This window comes from Spinacia oleracea, chromosome 2 (genome assembly GCF_020520425.1).
Source record: "Spinacia oleracea cultivar Varoflay chromosome 2, BTI_SOV_V1, whole genome shotgun sequence".
NCBI classification, from domain to species: Eukaryota; Viridiplantae; Streptophyta; class Magnoliopsida; order Caryophyllales; family Amaranthaceae; genus Spinacia; species Spinacia oleracea.
In genome coordinates, this window is record NC_079488.1 from 3,758,684 (window position 1) to 3,779,750 (window position 21,067).

Consider the following 21,067-nt stretch of genomic DNA (forward strand, 5'->3'; position numbering starts at 1 on the left):
TTTCCGGCAATTTCATCGTTTCCGGGGTATTCATTATTTGCCTTTGACGATCTCAGCTCCCACTGGAACCAAGATCCGTCGATTCCGAATATCCATAGATGGAGTATTTAATGCCTTTAAATACTTGATCCGTTTACGTACTATTTGTGTGACCCTACGGGTTCAGTCAAGAGTAAGCTGTGGATTAATGTCATTAATCCACTTGAACTGAAGCGGCCTCTAGCTAGGCATACAATTCACTTGTGAAGGAAATAATGCCCTTGGTCCAAGTATGCATTTAATGTTAAGTCTAATAAATGCGGTTCAGTATTAATTAACAAGTTAATAATTCAGTGAAATCAAGTGAGCTGAATGCCTAGCTAGAGGCCGCTTCAGTTCAAGTGGAATTAATGATATTAATCCACATCTTACTCTTGACTGAACCCGTAGGGTCACACAAATAGTACGAAAACGGATCAAGTATTTAATGGAATTAAATACTCCATCTATGGATATTCGGAATCGACGGATCTTGGTTTCAGTGGGAGCTGAGATCGTCAAAGGCAAGAAATGAATACTCCGAAAACGATGATATTGCCGGAAACGGAAATATGGATCGTATCGGAAATATAAATATTATCCAAGTCGTAGATGTTGCCGGAAACGGAAACATGGTACGTATCGGAAAATATTATTGGAAATGGAAATATTGCCGGAATCGGAAATATTGTCGGAAACGGAAATATTACCAGAATCGAAAATATTATCGAAATCGGAAAATAATTCCGGAAACGGAAATATTAAATATTTGTTCGAAACGGAAATTAATTCCGAAATCCGGAATATTAAATATTGTTCGTATCGGAAATGAATTCCGGAATCGAGAATTTAATCGGAAGCGTATCGTACGAATTAGCATCGGACGAGGCCTGCTAGAAGAAGGCCCAGCACGAAGCCGGACCATCGCTCAGCAAGCCGAAGCGCAGCAAACACACGCTGCCAAGCCACGCAAGGCCAGGCCCAGCAATGGCCTTGGCGCGCGCGCGGGGCTGCGACGAGTGGGCTGACGCTGTGCGTGGGTGTAACACCCCGACCTCTAATTCTATTATTAAAGCATACTTAGCAGCGGAATTAACCTAATTCGGTCTAGACATTACTGCCGTAACTCCCTCTTGAGAATTACAAGGCAACCATAAAGGATTCCTTAATAAAAGTACGTAACTTAATAAAGAATCTTTACTTAAACTCGTTACAACTTAACATTACTTACACTAGGGGAAAAAATATCAAAAGTGGCTAGTTAAAAATTGCCTTTATTTAACAAGGGCATCTTTTAAGTGACAAAAATTAAAACAAAAATAAATAAATAAAACTCTCCCCTCCTAATTCCTGGGAAGCGCATCTTTTGTGTTTTCTAGCTGCTTCCCCTTTGTTGCTGGTGCTCGTGCTCCCCTTTGTTCTTGCAGCTCCCGCACACTACTCTTCTTCTGCACCGTTTTTCCTCAAATCAGTGATGAATTCGGCGAGTACTTTGTCGCCGACTCCGACTATGCGTTTCAAGTTCGGAGCATACCTTTGAAACGAGGGAGAGATATTCCAATTTCTTCAGTCCGTCGCCTTTGCTTTCCTCAACTGCCGCCATTGTTGCTGCTGCTTCAAGAATCGATTTCCATCGAGGGTCTCGCACTTTGTTGGTGGGATTTCGAAAGTGAAAATTGAAAATCCGTGTCAATTTTTAAGGTTTATGTAACTCGTTGAATACCTAAGAAGATTCGCTTATTTAATTGCTGAATTGTTGGTGATTTATTATTCTTCCTTTTAGTTGTTAATTTGATGAAAATTTAGTTGGTTCTGTTAATTTACAAACTGCAATTTAAAATAAAAATCTACAACGGAGGAAATCCTTCTTCATGAAATGGGGAAAAACCTATGTTAAACTAATTCGGGTCATTTTAGGGTTTGATTTTTTGTTTTTGATGTTATTTAGATCGATTTTTTTGAGTTTTGCTTAATTTGCTGATGTTATTCAGTTTTGTTACAATGTGGTGCTTGTATGAGTTTTCCCATATGAATCTCTTTGGTAAAATTTCGGTATGAATTTCTCTCAAGATTTTCTTTTTCGAGTATCAATTGCAATTTTAATAATTGTTTGCACTTTAAGTTGATCTTAATCGAATTTTGCTGATAATTTGTTGGCAGTTTCTTTTTTATTTTTCGATTTGAATTGCTCTGAAGTTTGTCATCTGATCTGAATTCTTCTTTGTTATATTTCCAGGAAGTGATATCGGTGCTGATAAAACACATTCTTCAATCTCTCCCTAAATATTATTCAGAATATCAACTTGTATGAGGTAAGTTTTCAATTTAAATTACTCTGGGAACTTATTTTCGCTCAAAGTTCGATCTGTTGGAAGTTAAAAATTTGGGTAATATGGGGAATTTCGCTAATATATACGAGTATTGATTCCTCTTTTAGTTTTCCTTAAATTTCTCTCGCTTAGAGAATTGTAAGTTTCAATAATTTGGATTTCTTTTGATTTTTCAATGTGAATTGCTATCTTGTTTCTGTTTGATGGGTAGGAGCTTGCTGCTTCTAGAGGATGTGAGCAATAACTACTGGAGAAGCTCTTAAAGGAGATCAAGGAATCCTGATTAGGAGCTACTAAAGTAGCAAATACAATAATGCAACGAGCTCGGGGTGAGTACTAGTTTAGTATTAGGGATTAGAAGCTTAATGTGTTTCTTTCTTCTTCTTCTTTTTTACTTGCTTGAGATGATTTAATTTGTACACAATATTCGAGGTGATGAAATTTCGATTATTTTAGTGTTAATGTGGTTGTTTGAATGAGGGAATGTTGGTTGCAGGAACATTATTTTGTTAGATTTGTAACCATGACATTTTTGTTATTGCTCAAGATATATACATGGAATGAAAAGTTCTAGTTACTAGTTTCTTGAGTTGTGCTCTATTGATGGTTTGTTTTCGGTATATCTTGAATTTTTTTTATCTTATTTCATGTGTTATGGATGTCATTTGATTGTTCTATGCATATGCTACTATGTTGGAAACAATTGCCTCTAGATGGAGATACTATATTACAGGGGTTAGATACTTAGATTTATGGGTACCATGCTGTGGTTGATTGTGCGTTAGCTAATCAAGTGTGCACTGAGTGTGCATTTCCATATATGTGTGTTATAACATGTTTCATTAAACAACAACACAGCCTCCCAGAGCGAGGTTTCCATTGATCAAGTGGAGTTGGGAGCTAGTGCTTGACGTATGAGTGACTGTATGAGGGGTCAGATATATGCACTCGGTTATGAATAAATGATTGAAAGTGTGCTAATTAAAGATTGAGTGAGACTAAATTAGTGTGTTTTTCTATAAGATCTGGCGTCTTAGTACATGTGATTCTCAAAGTCTTCAAACAACACGCAACCACCCAATGCAGAGGTTCCATTGATTGATGGCATTGTGGATAGTGTGCTAGCTGAACAGGATCATATAGGGAAGTGAATTTTTGGCTATATAATCAGCAAAGTAACTGCTATCCAGAACTTGTTCCCTTCATTGAACTTGAAGTAGATTGGATTATTGACTTGACTTTCAAGTAGTAAATCTTCTTGTTGGGGGGAATTGATTATTCAACAAGTAATGAATTTGCATTTGGTAGGAGTATATACCCCGGGAAAAGATGAATCCCTAGTCAATGTACCATGGGTCAATCTTTGATGTTATTCTTATACAGTTTCCTTGGCAAAAGATTGCCTAACCACACAAAGTGAGGGGTATTGCATTGCTGGCTTCAGAATAGTTGAGATCCCTTTGCGATTTTTCTCAGAGTAGGATAATGAGAAATATCCCTATTTATATCACTCTCGTTCTGTGCTGTTGTCCAGTAGTATTCCTTGTTTTTGCTAAGAGACTGAGACCTAAGTTTTCATGGAAGCACTTTGTGTTATTTGGCGTTTGGGAAATGGATCAGGAGTTTTAAGTTTTTCAGGACTTCTTTGTTGGTTTAAACTTTAGTGATATGTGAATTGATGGCCTGAAGTTTTACCAATTGGAATGCCATAATTGTCATCAACGATTCAACGGAGTATAAGAATTTGTCAGGTATGGAGTAATGGAGTATATTACTCTTTCTGCACAAGTGCATAAAACCTTTGTAGTTTTTATGTTACCCCCATTTCATAAACACATATTATCATAAATTTTTGGCCAACTAATATATTACTCTTGCTTCTTATTTGGTTTGTGGGTATTATCCACGATAATAACTCCTCTCTGTAGAAGAAATTAGCAGCATGTGTAAATTTAGCTGTCTGAAATTAGCAGTGTATACGAAAGTAGTTTACAAGGTTTTCAATATCAAGATATAGGCATTACTTTAACATGTTTAACATAGTAGGTGTTTCTTCTTGTCGAATAATCCGAAATTTTGAACAACATGGAATCACCCAACTTGCTTATTTGCATCAAGTAGGAGTATAAGTTAATTAACAACCAAAAATTAACTTATGTTGGTAGTTGAGAATGTCGTTTCAAGAAAAGTTTGATGGAGCTGAGAACTAAACAAGAACTTTCAGATCAAGTGCAGAGACCAATAATGTTTGACCCATTATCGCCTTGTTTTGGTGTTTCTCCTCTGATAACCCTAGCTAATTTCCATCAGAGTTCTCGATTGTGAAGTATAGAAACTAGAAAAATAGGGTCGATACCTAGAGGCTTTTTCTAGGAACACGCACGATTTGCACGTGATTAGGTGGTTTTTGAGTTCTTGAGTGAGATCACACATTCAACAATTATTGCTCGATTTGCACGTTGAATTCAATCTTAATCTGCAACTTTTCCAGGATAATTTATTAATGCTTAAATCTGAATTGTTTGATTTATTGTGGTTGCTACTTGATGTATTCTAGGTTTGGATTGTTCGATTTTGGAATTTGTTAAGGGTTTTGGATTTGATTTTGGAATTTGTTGATGATTTTGGAACCAAATACCTTAGAGACCATCACATTGGGGGTACCAGTCTTGCCAAATTAAATGAGCTGAATTGCTTTATAGTTGTTCCTTCTCCTTCTGGCTCAAGGTATGATTCTGCCCGTCTTAAATTTTGAATCCCGTGCAGCTGAGAAGTAATTTTTGCCTTAATTATAGAATTGGGTTGTTTCATTATCTGAATAAAGAATCACAGAGTACTTGTAATCATTTGTTTTTAATTTTCTTTTTTCAGTCAGTTGTAATTGAGGATTGTATACAATTGATTAAAAGGGTGGACATAACATAATAAGGTTGCTTTATAGAAGTTAGGGGTATTGGATTATCTAAATCAATTGTTGTCATCAATCTAATTGCAATAGTGGTAGGCCGATGTCAAAAGTACTCTTACTATCCAACTTTAAGCTCTAACTGTATATATATATATATATATATATATATATATATATATATATATATATATATATATATATATATTTAATTTCCTGCATTTTTCAAGTTGTTTCAGTCTTTGTCTTCATGTTTAAGGGTGTTTTAATAGAAATTATTTAAGTTATTGTCGTGCTTAATGTGGAATATTAAGGATTCACTATGCCCACATTCTAAGTAGATTTTCTGAATCTTTATAAAAAATACTCAATATGGTAATGCATTTTGAAAAAATCTTCGAAGCTTACTATGCAGTTGTCATTGAATTGGTTTATTTGATGCTGTGTTATCCTTCATTCTCTGTTGTCCAAGAATCACGCTGTATTTTGTGCACCTGTGCTCTTTTTGTTGTCAGTACGGGTATGACATGCTCTTGTAAGTCACGTATATATTGATGATCTGAATCTAACCGCTTTTTACTTATCAATAATTCATGTTCTGCATTTCAGAGAAGCGAGTCAGCTATTTTTTTATCTTCTCTGTTCTTGTCTCAGAATTAAAAACAATGGTTTTAGATCACCTATCTAGTTTACTATTGATGGTGGATGTTTAAGAGTTATTTGTCAGTATATAGCTATGAATCATGAGCTGTGCTTACCTATGTTACTCCGACACTTCTTCTCGCGGTGGGTGTCGGTGTCGACACGACCCGACCCGCGACACGACACTCGACACGTGTCCGGGAAGGTGTCGACACCGGTGTCGAAAAAGGGTCTGTAATGAAGTGTCGGAATCGGGAAGATAAAAGAAAAGGAGTAAGAAAATTCAAATTTTGTCACGAAATCGAAACCCTACCTCTAGCAATTGAAGGTCAGAGAACGCAAGAGAAGTGAAATATTGTTAGGGCTTTTGATGTAGAGGAAATAACGAATTGAATGCACTCTTCGATTTTGATTTTTATTGAAATTAACTTCTTCACGATAGCCATGGCTATGGCTGCCGCGTTCCTTTCCTTCCCGTCATTCTTCTCTTGGTGGACTGACTGGTGCATCTTTTCCTTTTGTTTTCTTTTTAACCTTTTTTTAATAAATTAGGGTTCTGGGGAGTGGGAACAAACCCATGTGCGTGATTCTGGTTTTCTGCAGCTTTTTCATCTTTTTTTTTTTTTTTTTAATAAATTAGGGATCTTGAAAGTGGGAACATACCCACGTGACTTATTCTGGTTTTCTTTCTAAATAAACTCACGTGCCTGAATAATATGTACCCCTCCGATTTGATTTCTTTTCTTGATTTATTTATGTTTCGAAACCTTTAAACTTCTGAGTATTTATTATCTTTGATAAATTTCTGTTTGCATTTGGATATTTTGAGTAAATTTTATTAATATTTTAATCTTTAACTTTTTTTAACAAGCTTTTTTTTTAAAAATAAAAAGTGTCGCTTTTTATTACCCGACACTTTGTGTAGGAGACGTGTCCAAAAAAGAAGTCAAGACACTCCTTTGACCGTGTCGGAGTGTCTGCAAATATTTGAATCGGAGTGTCAGATACTCCGACACCTTGTCGGACACGACACCGACACTCGTGTCTGAGTAACATAGGTGCTTACCCTTTTCAGTCAACAGCTGTCTTTAGTGTCAACTACATAGATGTGAACACCAAGTGCATTATCTTAGTTACTGACCCTCTGAAAAGAAAGCTAGCCAACTCTTTCAAATGCTTAGTGTTTTTATTTAGTCAATGAAAATTGAACTTCTCTTGTCTTTTATTTCGTTTGTTTAATTCTTTTGTTTATTAACTTACATGGTCTTTCTTTTTTAAACTTACATGCATTATTGCTCTCTTTTATTCTTGTGCATGTTAATGGAGCTAACCATCTAAAGTTCTGTAATATAAACTTTGGTGCTTTTGTGCTAATAATCCTCTGTTTTCTCTGTCAACAGCCTTGCGATCGCAAAAGAAGGTGAACTCACAATAGGCACCATTGATGATATTCAGAAGCTTCATATTCGATCTATTCCTCTGGGAGAACATGCTCGGCGTATCTGCCACCAGGAACAAGCAATTGCTGGTTAGTATGCAGCTTGTTTAGTGTGCGGGTGTGTTGCGTGTTGGTGTGCAATTTGTTCTGTGGTGTGCAGTCTTTTTTGCTGGTGTTCAGGTGCAGTCTGTTTTGTTGTTGTACAATACAGTGTGCATGCATTCTGTTTTGCTGCAGTCTGTTTTGCTGTTGTACAATAGTGTGCTGTCTGTTTCTTAGTCTGTTTAGTTTGTTTTGAATAGGCTTACGACACGGTCTCTGGATGATACAGAACTCAACCAAGTGAAGGCTGAAAGCAACCATGATATGAAGAAATCATTAACTTGGTGGGATCTTACTTGGTTCGGTATTGGTGCTGTCATTGGTGCTGGTATCTTTGTACTTACTGGTCAAGAGGCTAATCAAGATGCTGGTCCTGCTGTTATTTTATATTTTGCTGTTTCCGGTGTCTCTGCTATGCTCTCTGTTTTATGTTACACCGAGTTTGCTGTTGAGATCCCTGTTGCAGGTACTTTTTTCATTTTCATTTTTTTTTTTTTATTATTTTTGTACACAATGGAATATCCCTGACGGCTCCCTGCCCCTTGAATTAACCTAGGCAGCAACGAACTCGGAATTAATATTTTACACGCTACTAAAATCTAAATTGCCACTAATGGAATACAAAGTATTAAAGTTTGATTTCCAAATTTCGTGCTATTACTCTAATAGAAGGATAACATATATACTTGTTCGTTCATGTAGCTTTTTTGTTTGATTTGTAATTTCTTTATAAGGAATTTAATCATCATATAATCTAAAGTTTCAATTCGAAAAGCAAAAGAGACAAATAATACTGTGCCTCAATTGTTTCTCAAAATACAGGACTAGTTAACATGCAAGTTTAATGTTAAGTTTTCTTGTTGTTTTTATTTGATTTATAAATTTCTTTATAGGAGATCAATGGTAATAATACTAGTATAATTTAATTTAATTATTGGGTTTATGTGAACGCATAATTTTACCGTAGCTTGGATTTTAGCCTAAATATGTCCATAGCGACCCAACAAGCCTAAAACGTGCATAACCGTATTGGATTGAGTCTTAGAAAGTTTAAACATAGCAATATAAAACATTTAATTAGTTTAAAATGGGTCCATAGGTTCATGAGTTCGAAAACGGGAACGAAAATGTCTCATTTTAGCCTAAATATGTCCATAACGACCCAGAAAGCCTAAAACGTGCATAACCATATTGGAATGAGTCTTTACATAGTTTATACAAAGCATATAAAATATGTACTTAGTTTAAAATGAATCATTAGGTTCATTAGTTCAAAAATGGGAGCGAAAATATCTCATTTTAGCCTAAATATATCCATACGACCCAACAAGCCTAAAACGTGCATAACTAGATTGGAATGAGTCTTAGAAAGTTTAAACATAGCATAAGAAACATGTAATTAGTTTAAAATGAGTCCATAGGTTCATGAGTTCGAAAATGGGAGCGAAAATGTCTCATTTTAGCCTAAGTATGTCCATAACGACCCAACAAGCCTAAAACGTGCATAACCATATTGGAATGAGTCGTAGAAAGTTTAAACAAAACATATAAAATATGTAATTATTTTAAAATGAATCATTAGGGTCATTAGTTCAAAAATGGGAGCGAAAATGTCTCATTTTAGCCTAAATATGTCCATAACGACCCAACAAGCCTAAAACATGCATAATTAGATTGGAATGAGCCTAAAATTTTAAACATAGCATATAAAACATGTAATTAGTTTAAATTGAGTCCATATGTTCATGAGTTCGATAATGGGAGCGAAAATGTCTCATTCTCATCTACTTTGGTCAGTTTATGCACATTAATAGGTTCGTTTGTTGGTAGTTGGGATCGAAAATGCCATTTTTGGCCATAAATGACCTATATCGACCCAAATGACCCTTAGGCATGCATAACGAAGTTGAAATGAGTTTCATAAACATATAACTAATCATATTAATCATTAAAAAGGTTTATAATTTGAATATAAGTTCGTTTGTTGGCAGTTGGGATCGAAAATGCCATTTTTGGCCATAAATGACCTATATCGACCCAAATGACCCTTAGGCGTGCATAACGAACTTGAAATGAGTTTCATAAACATATAACTAATCATATGAATTATTAAAAAGGTTTATAATTTGAATATAAGTTTGTTTGGTTGTAGTTGGGATCGAAAATGACATTTTTTTACCATAAATGACCTATATCGACCCAAATGAACCATAGACGTGCATAACGAACTTGAAATGAGTTTCATAAACATATAACTAATCATATTAATCATTAAAAAGGTTTATAATTTGAATATAAGTTCGTTTGTTGGTAGTTGAGATCGAAAATGACATCTTTGGCCATAAATGACCTATATCGACCCAAATGACCCTTAGGCGTGCATAACGAACTTGAAATTAGTTTCATAAACATATAACTAATCATAAGAATCATGAAAAACATTTAGAATATGGATATAAGTTTGTTTGTTGGTAGTTGGGATCGAAAATGCCATTTTTGACCATAAATGACCTATATCGACTCAAATGAACCATAGGCGTGCATAACGAACTTGAAATGAGTTTTGTAATCATATAACTAATCATCTAAATCATGAAAAAGGTTTAGAATGTGGATATACGTTCGTTTGTTCGTAGTTGGGATCGAAAATGATCAATAGGCATGCATAACGCACTTGAAATGAGTCTTATAATCATCTGACTAATCATATAAATCATGAAAAAGGGTTAGAATGTGGAAAGAGGTTCGTTTGTTGGTAGTTGGGTTCAAAAATGTCATTTTTGGCCAATATAATTGTTTTCGCGACCAATATAATTTTTGTTTTCGCATATGAAACTTAATTTAATTTATTGGTTTGCATGTACGGTGTTCTTTTAAAGGTTTTCAAAACTCCAAGGGAGGGGCCCTTTACCAAAAAGGAGTTGGATGAAGTTCGAGACAAGTGGGCTATTTACTTCAACGATTGTGAACTACCTTCAGTGTAATAAATAGAGCAGACTTGTAGTTATTCGTGACTCTTACATTATTTTGTTATTTATCGATTTAATTAATTACATTTGAATTATTTCGTTAATATTATTGGAAATTTGAAATTTATATCATTTTTGAGAATGTCAAGCTGATGTTTGATGAAACAGAAACTATATTGCAAAATCAGAAATTATATTGCAGATTTTTTTTTTTTTAAAAAAAAAAAACTCAAAAGTTGCCCTTGTTTGCAACAAGAGCAACTTATGTGCAGCTTATAAGGTGCCCTTGTTTGCAACAAGGGCAACTTATGTGCAGCTTATAAGGTGCTTTTGTTGCAATAAGGGCACCTTATAAGTTTCACATAAGGTGCTCTTGTTGCAAACAAGGGCACCTTATAAGATTATAAGTTGCCCTTGTTAAGGGCAACTTTTGATAATTTTACAAAAGTGACCCCCCCATTGGTGGCACTTACGAAGGGCACCTTATAAGCCACTTTTAAGAGCAACTTATAAGGTTTTTTCCTCTAGTGTTAGGTGAACATAGCTATAGTGAAATCCTCGCCACTACTCGTTTCCGTGGTCCCCAGCAGTACCTAAAACAGAAAACAAAAAGGTGAGCCAAAGACTCAGTAACGAGTTACCCTAGCATCGTAACATCATTTCAAATCATTTTATTTAATAAACAGGGAGAATAGAATATAGTAAAACATTTAATAAATCATCATTTCAGAAGCATCATTTCGAAAGCATCATTAGAGAAATGTCATTTCAGGAACATCATTTCAAGAATATCATTTCAGGATTATCATTTCAGGAACATCATTTCAGGAATATCATTTCAGGAACATCATTTCATTAATCTTTTTCCTTTTAACAGAATTATTCTGGTCGTCAGGACTTTACAGGAAACATGGTAGGACGTCTCCTACGAACAGGGGAAGCCAGTGCTTCATAACAGGGGGAGCCAGTGCTCCATAACAGGGAAAGTCAGTGTTTCTTATCAGGGGGAACCTTGGTTCCATATCAGGGGAAGCCAGTGCTTCTTATCAGGGGGAACCTTGGTACCATATCAGGGGAAGCCAGTGCTTCTTATCAGGGGAAACCAGTGCTTCTTATCAGGGGGAGCCTGGGCTCCATATCAGGGGAACTTGACCAGTTCTTACACTTTCCTTTATCATGTTTACATTTCTTTTAATGGGACATTAATCAGGAAAATCTCATTCATTCAGGATAGTTCAATAAAATCATTAAATCTCGTTATTTCATAAAACCATTTCTTTCAGGAATATTAATTCATTAAATCAGTACTTTGCATAAAGCTGCATTATCGTAAAACAATTCAATCAAATCATACTTGTAATCCCGCAAATCATAAAACATCATTATAAAACATCAATCATTCATAACATCATTCATAAATACATTTCGAAGGGATTGCGGGTACTAGCAATAACCGTTACCTCAACCGTAGTTTTTATACTCCCTGTCTGATGGATCGTCCTTCCTGAGCCTCGAGTCCGATTTCTTTCAAAATATCGAATTATTGAATTAGTAATAAAACTATAAATAATCTAAAATTGATAATTTATAACTAAATAATTTTATAAGTAATAATTTTATAAATAATGAATTTTAATATCTATAATTTCATAATTTAACGAAAATCTTATTAATCAAAATTTCAAAAAAAAATAAAAATAAATTTATAACTCATGAATCGACATGCATGAAATATTATTTAATTTTATAAACTAACAAAAATATTGTTTAAATCAAAATTTCAGTCCAAGTATATATATATATATATATATATATTTAAAATCATCATTTAAAAATCCATTTTATTTCAATGCTTAAGAAATCATTTATTTTCATAAAATATTAAGATAAGTAAGTATTTGGACATGTTAACAAAACTCACTTGAGCTATTGGGCCAAAAGGAAAGTTGGGCTTGCTTGAATAATTAAAGGAACAAAGTTCCAATACTGGAACTTGTTTCTCGTGGAACTAGGCACGAAGCAGGGGAAACAGGGGAGGGGGATTGAAGCAACGGAAAGGGAGAAGGAAAGGGAACGACGGCTGGGCCCGGGGCAACACGACGGCGCAGGAGCGTGCCGATAAGGAGATGGAGGTGGTGGTGGACGCAGGGTGGCGCGTCGCGGAGGAGAGGGAGGGAAAGGCAGGGAAGATGCGAGTGAGGAGGATGAAGGAATTATGTCCTTAGACATTTCCGGCAATTACTAAATATGAATAGGAATTAATTATGAAGATAATAAGTTTATTATTTTAGTAATCATATTTGCTTGCTAGAGAATAAATGTGATCAGTAGGACAATATTGATTGGACCTACAATTAAAATACGGATTTTTCATGAAATACCCCTCAATTTTTACGAAATTCACCAAATGCCCCTCAACTTTCAGAAATTCATCAAATGCCCCTCACCTTTAATATAATACCCAAACTACCCTTACTAATGACACGCCGTTAGTCCGCCGTTAGCCTACTTTTCTAATTCACCAAATGCCCCTACAATGTAACTTATTTCACCAAATACCCCTATTTTAAAATATAATTCACCAAATGCCCAAATGTAAAAGTTACCTTTTTAAAGCCCATTGGCTAGTTTTTGGGCATGTGTATGTCGACCGAAAAGATGGAACAGTCCTTGTCGGCTGGTGTTACGGGGGAGGAAATTGATGAAGCAGGTTCTCCGTGCTAATTTGTTGGTGGCGTTTCTGGGTTTTCTCCGGCTAACAATTGTCCATTGGTTGGGGTTGGGGTTTGGTTGGGGTTGGGTTCTCTCTCTCCATTTTTTTTAAGACAAGTGAGAGTCTTTTTATTATTAGATGCGAATACAACATTAGTTTACACCATAACTGAGCTAATCATAGTTTGAGGTCAAAAATCCGTAGCTCTAGCGACAACCACATGTCCATAATAGGACTAGACATCGAAAGACACTACTGTCAAGATGACACCAAACACCAACTTGCTGAAAACGTTGCCATAGTGAAGCTGTGTTTCTTCAACAATTGCTTGATTATCCAGTTGTTGCGGATTAATAAACCTATTTGTTCACTGGCCTAGTTCTTCCAAAGACAAGAGCTTACCTTTGTTGCTGTTAAAATGAAAACTGTCTTAAAGCGTTGAACAGAGATTATGGGATTCAATGCAGTAATTCTTTTGATTTGGGTGAATTGGTTGTAACTGTTAAACAAGATAAAAAAACAAACCAATGAAAAGTTCAAAACATTTGGATTGCAATATTTGACGAATCTATTTACACCGGGTAAAGAATTGTTTTTGTACGTGCTTAAAGGCCATGCAGCACCTCTAGGAAGTTGGGGTGCTACTATGTTGTCTTTACAACAAATTGAAGCAGCTACTCGTGATGCTTACTTGTGTTGCCTTGTTGCATATTTCTCTTGTTAATTACTCCATATTTGGGAACTAAACTGCTTCCTCATGAAATTGTAATCAATCTAGCATTTCTGCTGCTAATAGTTTCAGATGTGTCAGAAATAAAGTGTACTAAAAATATAAGCAACAGATTAAGCATATTCAACACACAAAAAAACATCATTTATCAAACTAGATTAAGCATATTCACCATTCAAAAACATCATAATTAATTATCATATTCACCATTCAAAAATAAGTTCATATAGTGACAGATATACTGAAACAATATGTAGTATGGATCAAAAACATCATAATTAAGCATATTCGCCATTGTTGCTTGGATCACACTTGTAGTATACCCTTTGTGGATTGAGTGTTGTATCGGAGCTACGAATGACAAATTTCCTCCCACGATAACAGATTTTATTTGGGACTCTAATATATGTGGACTCATTATGTGTGGATGATGATTTTGAATGATAACTCATGACACAAAATGAGATGAAACTACAACAAAACAATTTGGTGACTAAATAAACACTCAGAACAGGGTTATTTATACTAAAACAATAAGCTACGGCTATTTTTCAATCCCAAAAAACTAGCCGTTGGGCTTTAAAAAGGTAATTTTTACATTTGGGCATTTGGTGAATTATATTTAAAATAGGGGTATTTGGTGAAATAAGTTACATTGTAGGGGCTTTTGGTGAATTAGAAAAGTAGGCTAACGGCGGACTAACGGCGCGTCATTAATAAGGGTAGTTTGGGTATTATATTAAAGGTGAGGGGCATTTGGTGAATTTCTGAAAGTTGAGGGGCATTTGGTGAATTTCGTGAAAATTGAGGGGTATTTCATGAAAAATCCGATTAAAATATATTAATCCTATAAGGTCACACATATAAGCACTAATTGGAATGGGCCCAAAAGGCCCGATGGAAACCGGTCTATTAAGGGAAAGAATGTTGGGCTTTGGTTTTGTGTTAACCTAAAACTCTCACATTATAATAGTTATAATGCCAGGGATTTAGAAATTACGTTCATTCAATATCTGACAAAAGGAAAACACAAAAACCCTAACTCTTATTCTCTGAAACGCCGTTCTTCCCAAACAAAGCAAGAGATTGATCGTGATCGTTCTCTTCCGTACTAGCATACGTGGGATTCAATTGGTGCTTGTGGACTAAGTAGAGGAGCAACAAGTGGAGCTCTAAGATCTTCGAAGCTTGCATACGAACGGGAGAACACGCTACAAAGGTGATTATTCTTTCGTCTTAATCTGATCTATACTATTGTTATGCATGTGATCCTGTGATAGATGTTAGGAAATTGTTTCCTGAAATTCCGCTTTATGCATCTATATGTTCCTACACTGGTATCAGTTTTAGCCTCTTGCATAATATTTTATGATCATGATTGTATGCAACATTATTATTTTGATTCAATTAAGGGAAGATTTATTTATGGCTTGAATTTGCAAAATTAATATATGATATTAATTGATTGGAATCATTAAATCGTGATTTAATTAATTTTTTCTCAAACTAAATTTATAAATTCCGAAATTTTTATCACAGGATCGAAATTAACAGTTAATATCACATAAAAATTTTCGGATTTTATAAAATTAAATTCGTCAGATTTTAAATTATTTATTGGTTAATAAGATTAATCATGGAAATAATTTGTTAACAATTAAATATTTGATTTTTAATTTGTTAAATAAATCTACTGATTATCCCTTAATTTTTATACAATAGCCGAAATTTTTTGGTAATTTTTTAACTATTTTTCGGAATTTTTGTATATTAATCATTGAATTTTGTTAATTTTTATGTTTAATTCGATTAATCATAAAATTTAAGGATAACAATTAAAATTTTTGATTTTATTTGTTAAGAAGATTCAATAGAACCTCCTAATAATTTAATTCGAATTTTTCGGATTATAATTGTTATTTTTCTGAATTATTTGAATAAAATGAGATAATTATGCCCTAAATTTGAATTCTTGTTAGATTTAATTTGAATAAAGATTCTAATTGAAATCTAACTTTTAACGAACCTAAAATTTAGTTTTAATTTTGTTAATTTATTCAAATTTTCTGCCATAATTTTTGGATTATCACCCCTAATTAAATTGTTAATCTTTAAACAAAAGGTGGATAAAGATTTTAAATTTGGGTAATTGTTACACAAATTAAAAGAACAACCTCCATGGCTGGGTGGCCTCCACCTGCGACGGTGGAGCCACGGTAGAGGGCGAACTAGGGCGGATTTTCGGCAAAAGATAGGGCGGCGTACGGGCGGCGGGCGAGGCGGCGTGTGGGCGTCGCCGTTGTGCCTGGCTGCTGTTGCCTCTGGTTGCTGTTGCGGCCTGGCTCGCCGGTGGGCTTGGCTGCCGGCTTCTTCTGGTGGCTGGGTCGACCAGCGTGGCTGGAAATTTGAGTCGCGACGGTTGGCCGGCGGTCCTGGTGGCTGCTGGCTGGCGTTAGCCGTGAGGGTTTTGATTTTTAGAAGTACGCTGCTGCAGATTCATTAAAAAAAAAAATTTTTTTTTAAATAAAAAGGAAAATCTGGTTTATTGAAAAGGTCAAATCTCCTAAATATTTGGAAAGGTTGATTTTTTTTAGGAAATTCCAAAAACGTTTTGGGTTTTCTAAATTAATGTTTTCAAAAACATTTTAATTTTGAATATTTTTTTTTTGGAAATTAAGATTTTCTAAGTTGAGCATATATGCAAATTCTTGATTAATGAGATTATTCTAGCCATTTTTAAATAGTAATTGAATTAAAATAATAAACTTTCCTAAATAATGTTTAACTTAAATTGTTTAAGTTTTTATAATTATTTTGGAATAATTATTTCCCTATTAACCGTTAATAAGTAATTTGTGTTTATTATATTTTGATATTAAATGCGTGTATGGAATATATATGATATTTTGTTACAGGCAAGTGACTAGTATGGCCCAAAATAGGAAAGAAAATACGATCTGCGTATCGTTTTGTATTCTTGTAAATTTTGAAATACGATCTGCGCATCGTTCAGTATTGTTGTAAATTAATTTAAAAGTTTAAATTAGATTACAAAGTTCGTATTATGAGCTCGATGAAGTAAGAAGGTCCAATCAGAAATTCAAGGATGGAGATCCAAGAAAGATGAACAGGAACCCAAGAAGATTTGAGCTTATTTTTAGGGGCCATACTAGGATCACATTGATTTTTATGCATTTTATATTGCCTTAAAATGCTTATTAAGTTTATGTATGTGGTTATTTAAGCTATGTGTTCACTTTTAATTAACCAACATAATAAGCTTAGGTCCCAAATAATATTGAGTTTAAGTGCTTTTCCATACAACACCTATAAAGCCTTAGATCATGAGTAATAGGTTCTGCCAAAGCAGGGTGTTGCTTATAATTCTGGGGATAGTATGGTAGGTTTTTTTGAAACTTACATGTTAATGTTTGGTTTAACTCAACAAAACTATCAAAAGACAAAGTTTTGGGTTTTGAAGCTAAGAGATAGGAAAATACAAAGAGTTGTTAACCTGTCTACCAAGAGTTATAATCAGTTATAATTAGTAAAATGTTTACTTACCTCAAGTACTATAAATTAAAGTAGCAGGGCCAAAGTCCGTTTGAATGTAGTGGGAGGGGATCTTGGTTAATTCTTTATTCAATGGGGACTTCTAATTTTGAATAAAGGGTAGTAGTTAATTAAATTTGTTTAATTGCTACTTTTGATAAACATTATATTGAATCTTGCTTTACCTTTTATTGCAGTTATCATGTCTGGTGCAAACAACAACTCTACTTTTAACTTGCGCCCTCTAATTGAAAAAGACAAACTGAATGCTACCAACTTCCTACAATGGCAAATGGCTGTGAGAATTGTTCTCAGAGCGGAAGGAAAAGAAAGTGTTCTTGACAATCCTCTCCCTGAACCCCTGCCAGAAAATGCTACTGCAGCTCAAAGGCGAGCTAGACAAACTCTAGAGGATAACTCCCTGCAAGTAACATGCTTGATGCTTGCTTGCATAGAACCAGAGTATCAAAAACGTTTTGATGGTCTGGATGCCTACAGCATAATCCAGCAACTGAAAACTTTGTTTCAGAAAAATTCTAGATTGGAGAGATTTGAAGCAAACTGCAAACTTCTGGATTCCAAATTGGAAGAAGGGAAGCCCGTTGGTCCGCATGTGTTCGATTTGATTGGACATTTTTCGACCATGGAGAAATTGGGCTTCCCTTATCCTAAGGACCTGGCAACTGACATAGTCATCAGATCCTTGCCTGAAGATTTTCATAACTTTAAGTTGAATTTCTACATGCAAGGAGGGGAGGCTACCCTGCAAGAGTTGCATGGTTCACTAATTCAGGCTGAGAGAAACTTACCAAGTAAACCTAAACATAAGGATGTTCTAATGGTTATAAAGGTAAGAAGTTCAAGAAGAAGGGGGCTCCCATGAAGAAGAACAAGGGCAAGGTGGTTGCCAATGAGAACTCTTCAACCAAGCCAAAGGCCACTCCCAAGGCTAAGGTAGCCGCTCAACATGAGTGCTACCACTGCCACAAGATTGGTCATTGGAAGAGGAACTGCCCCAAGTATCTGGAGGATAAGAAGACTGGTGCTTCAACTTCAGGTATCTATGTCATAGAAGTTAATTTAGCTACAACTGCTTCTTGGGTATTTGATACCGCTTGTGGATCTCACATTATTGGTAATGTGCAGGGACTAAAAAGAAGTAGGAGCTTGAGCAAAGGCGAAGTGGATCTCCGAGTAGGCAATGGAGCAAGAGTTGTTGCTTTAGCTGTAGGAGATTATAGTTTACGCTTGCCTTCTGGTTTAATATTAGAACTTTATAATTGTTATTACGTTCCAGTTATTACCAAGAACATAATTTCTATTCCGACTTTGGATTCGGAAGGTTTTTCATTTCAAATTATGAATAATTGTTGTTCAGCATATTTGAATGGTATGTTCTATGTCTCTGCTAAATTATCAAATGGTTTATATGTACTAGACTTACAAAACCATATCTATTACACAGAAAACAAGAAACACAAACCAAATGATTTGAACCCTACTTACCTATGGCATTGTCGATTAGGCCATATAAGCTCAAAGCGCATAGAAAAACTTCATAAGGATGGAATTCTCAAATCATTTGATTTTGAATCATTTGAAGTATGTGAGTTTTGCTTAATGAGGAAAATGACAAAGTCTCCTTTCACAGGCTCAAGTGAAAGGGCCAATGATCTTTTAGCCCTCATACATACTGATGTGTGCGGACCTATGAGTACTTTGGCTAGGGGAAGGTACGGATATTTCATTACTTTTACTGATGATGTGAACAGATTTGGATATGTTTACCTCATGCGACATAAGTCGGAATCCTTTGAAAAGTTCAAGGAATTCCAAAATGAAGTACAAAACCAACTTGGAAAGAAAATTAAATCATTGCGATCCGATCGTGGTGGTGAATATTTATCTCAAGAGTTTGGTGATCATTTGAAAGATTGTGGAATACTTTCGCAATTGACTCCACCAGGGACACCACAGTTGAATGGGGTTTCCGAAAGAAGGAATCGAACTCTATTAGATATGGTTCGGTCCATGATGAGTCTTGCTAACCTTCCTGCCTCATTTTGGGGATTTGCGCTTGAAATAGCGGCATTCACACTCAACAGAGCACCGCCCAAAGCTGTAGAGAAGACGCCATGTGAGATGTGGACTGGAAAGGTTCCAAAACTGTCTTTTCTAAGGACATGGGGTTGTGAAGTTTATGTAAAACGTTTACTATCTGATAAGCTTTCACCCAAGTCTGATAAATGTCTTTTTGTGGGTTACCCAAAACAGACTAAGGGATACTACTTCTACAACCAAAGCGAAAACAAAGTGTTTGTTGCTCGCGATGGTGTCTTTCTGGAAAAGGAGTTTATTTCCTGAAAAACAAGTGGGAGTAATGTATATCTCGAAGAAATTCGAGATGAGCAACAAATGGATGAGGTTCACACCTCGTCAGAGACGACCCAGCATGAAAATGCTCAGGAGGCGGTGCATTCCATTCACGCGCCTTCTACCGTCCCACTTGGAGATAATCCATGCGAAGTCCCTCAACCTAATGAGGTTGAAACTTCTCCTGTTGTTCCGCAACGTAGGTCTAGTAGGACCGTCATTCCGTCAAAGAGATATATTGATTTCCTTTTGATTGAAAATTCTGAAATAGAGATTTTAGAACATGAGGAACCTACTAACTACACAAATGCTTTGACGAGTCAAGACTCCGAGAAATGGCTCGAAGCCATGCGATCCGAAATGGATTCGATGTTTGAAAATCAAGTATGGGACTTGGTTGCTTTGCCAGATGGGGTTAAACCCATAGGTTGCAAATGGATTTTCAAACTGAAAAAGGACAAAGATGGAAACATTGATGTCTTTAAGGCAAGACTAGTGGCAAAAGGTTTTAGACAAATTCATGGTATTGACTATGATGAAACCTTCTCACCAGTAGCCATGCTGAAATTCATTAGGATAATCCTTGCGATTGCTGCCTTTCATGACTATGAGATTTGGCAGATGGACGTCAAAACCGCTTTCCTGAATGGGTTCTTGAAAGAGGATGTGTACATGACACAACCACAAGGTTTTGAAGATCCAAACAGTCCAAGAAAAGTTTGCAAGCTTAAGAAGTCCATCTATGGACTAAAGCAAGCATCCCGGAGTTGGAACCTCAGATTTGATGAGGCAGTCAAATCTTTTGGCTTCCTCAGAAATGAAGAGGAATCTTGTATATTCAAGAAGTTGAGTGGGAGTAGTATTGCTTTCCTGGTCTTGTATGTGGATGACATTCTACTTATAGGAAACGACAAGACCATGCTTGAATCAGTCAAGGAATGGCTTAAAAGTTGTTTCTCCATGAAAGACCTAGGAGAAGCTGAGTACATCTTGGGAATAAGGATCCATAGAGATAGATCCAAAAGGCTGATTGGACTTATCCAAGAGACTTATATTGATAAGGTTCTCGCAAGGTTCAAGCTGGGAAACTCCAAAAGAGGTTTCATTCCCATGCAACATGGCATTTCACTTGGCAAGACTCAGTGTCCTTCGACACCTGATGAGGTCAAGCGCATGAGTAATGTTCCTTATGCCTCTGCAGTAGGGTCCATTATGTATGCCATGGTATGCACTCGATCGGATGTTGCATATGCTTTGAGTATGTGCAGCAGATACCAGTCAAACCCAGGAGAGGC

General features: G+C 35.6%; 1 protein-coding gene across 4 annotated transcripts; it reads left to right on the forward strand.

Moving 5' to 3' along the window:
* Nucleotides 1-1,361: 1,361 nt before the first annotated feature.
* On the forward strand, nt 1,362-10,546 carry LOC130467728 (cationic amino acid transporter 1-like). Of its 4 annotated transcripts, XM_056836396.1 has the most exons (7): nt 1,363-1,719; nt 2,255-2,330; nt 2,560-2,677; nt 4,906-5,075; nt 7,296-7,423; nt 7,622-7,901; nt 10,315-10,546. In XM_056836396.1, the coding sequence occupies exons 5-7, from the start codon at nt 7,340-7,342 to the stop codon at nt 10,362-10,364; spliced, it is 414 nt and encodes a 137-aa protein (XP_056692374.1). In that variant the 5' UTR covers nt 1,363-1,719; nt 2,255-2,330; nt 2,560-2,677; nt 4,906-5,075; nt 7,296-7,339; the 3' UTR covers nt 10,365-10,546. The 4 variants fall into 4 exon arrangements, 3 of the variants coding, with proteins under 3 accessions (XP_056692374.1, XP_056692376.1, XP_056692375.1); XM_056836398.1 differs by lacking the exon at nt 4,906-5,075; XM_056836397.1 differs by lacking the exon at nt 4,906-5,075 and having other exon boundaries at nt 1,364-1,673.
* The last annotated feature ends 10,521 nt before the right edge of the window (nt 10,547-21,067 follow it).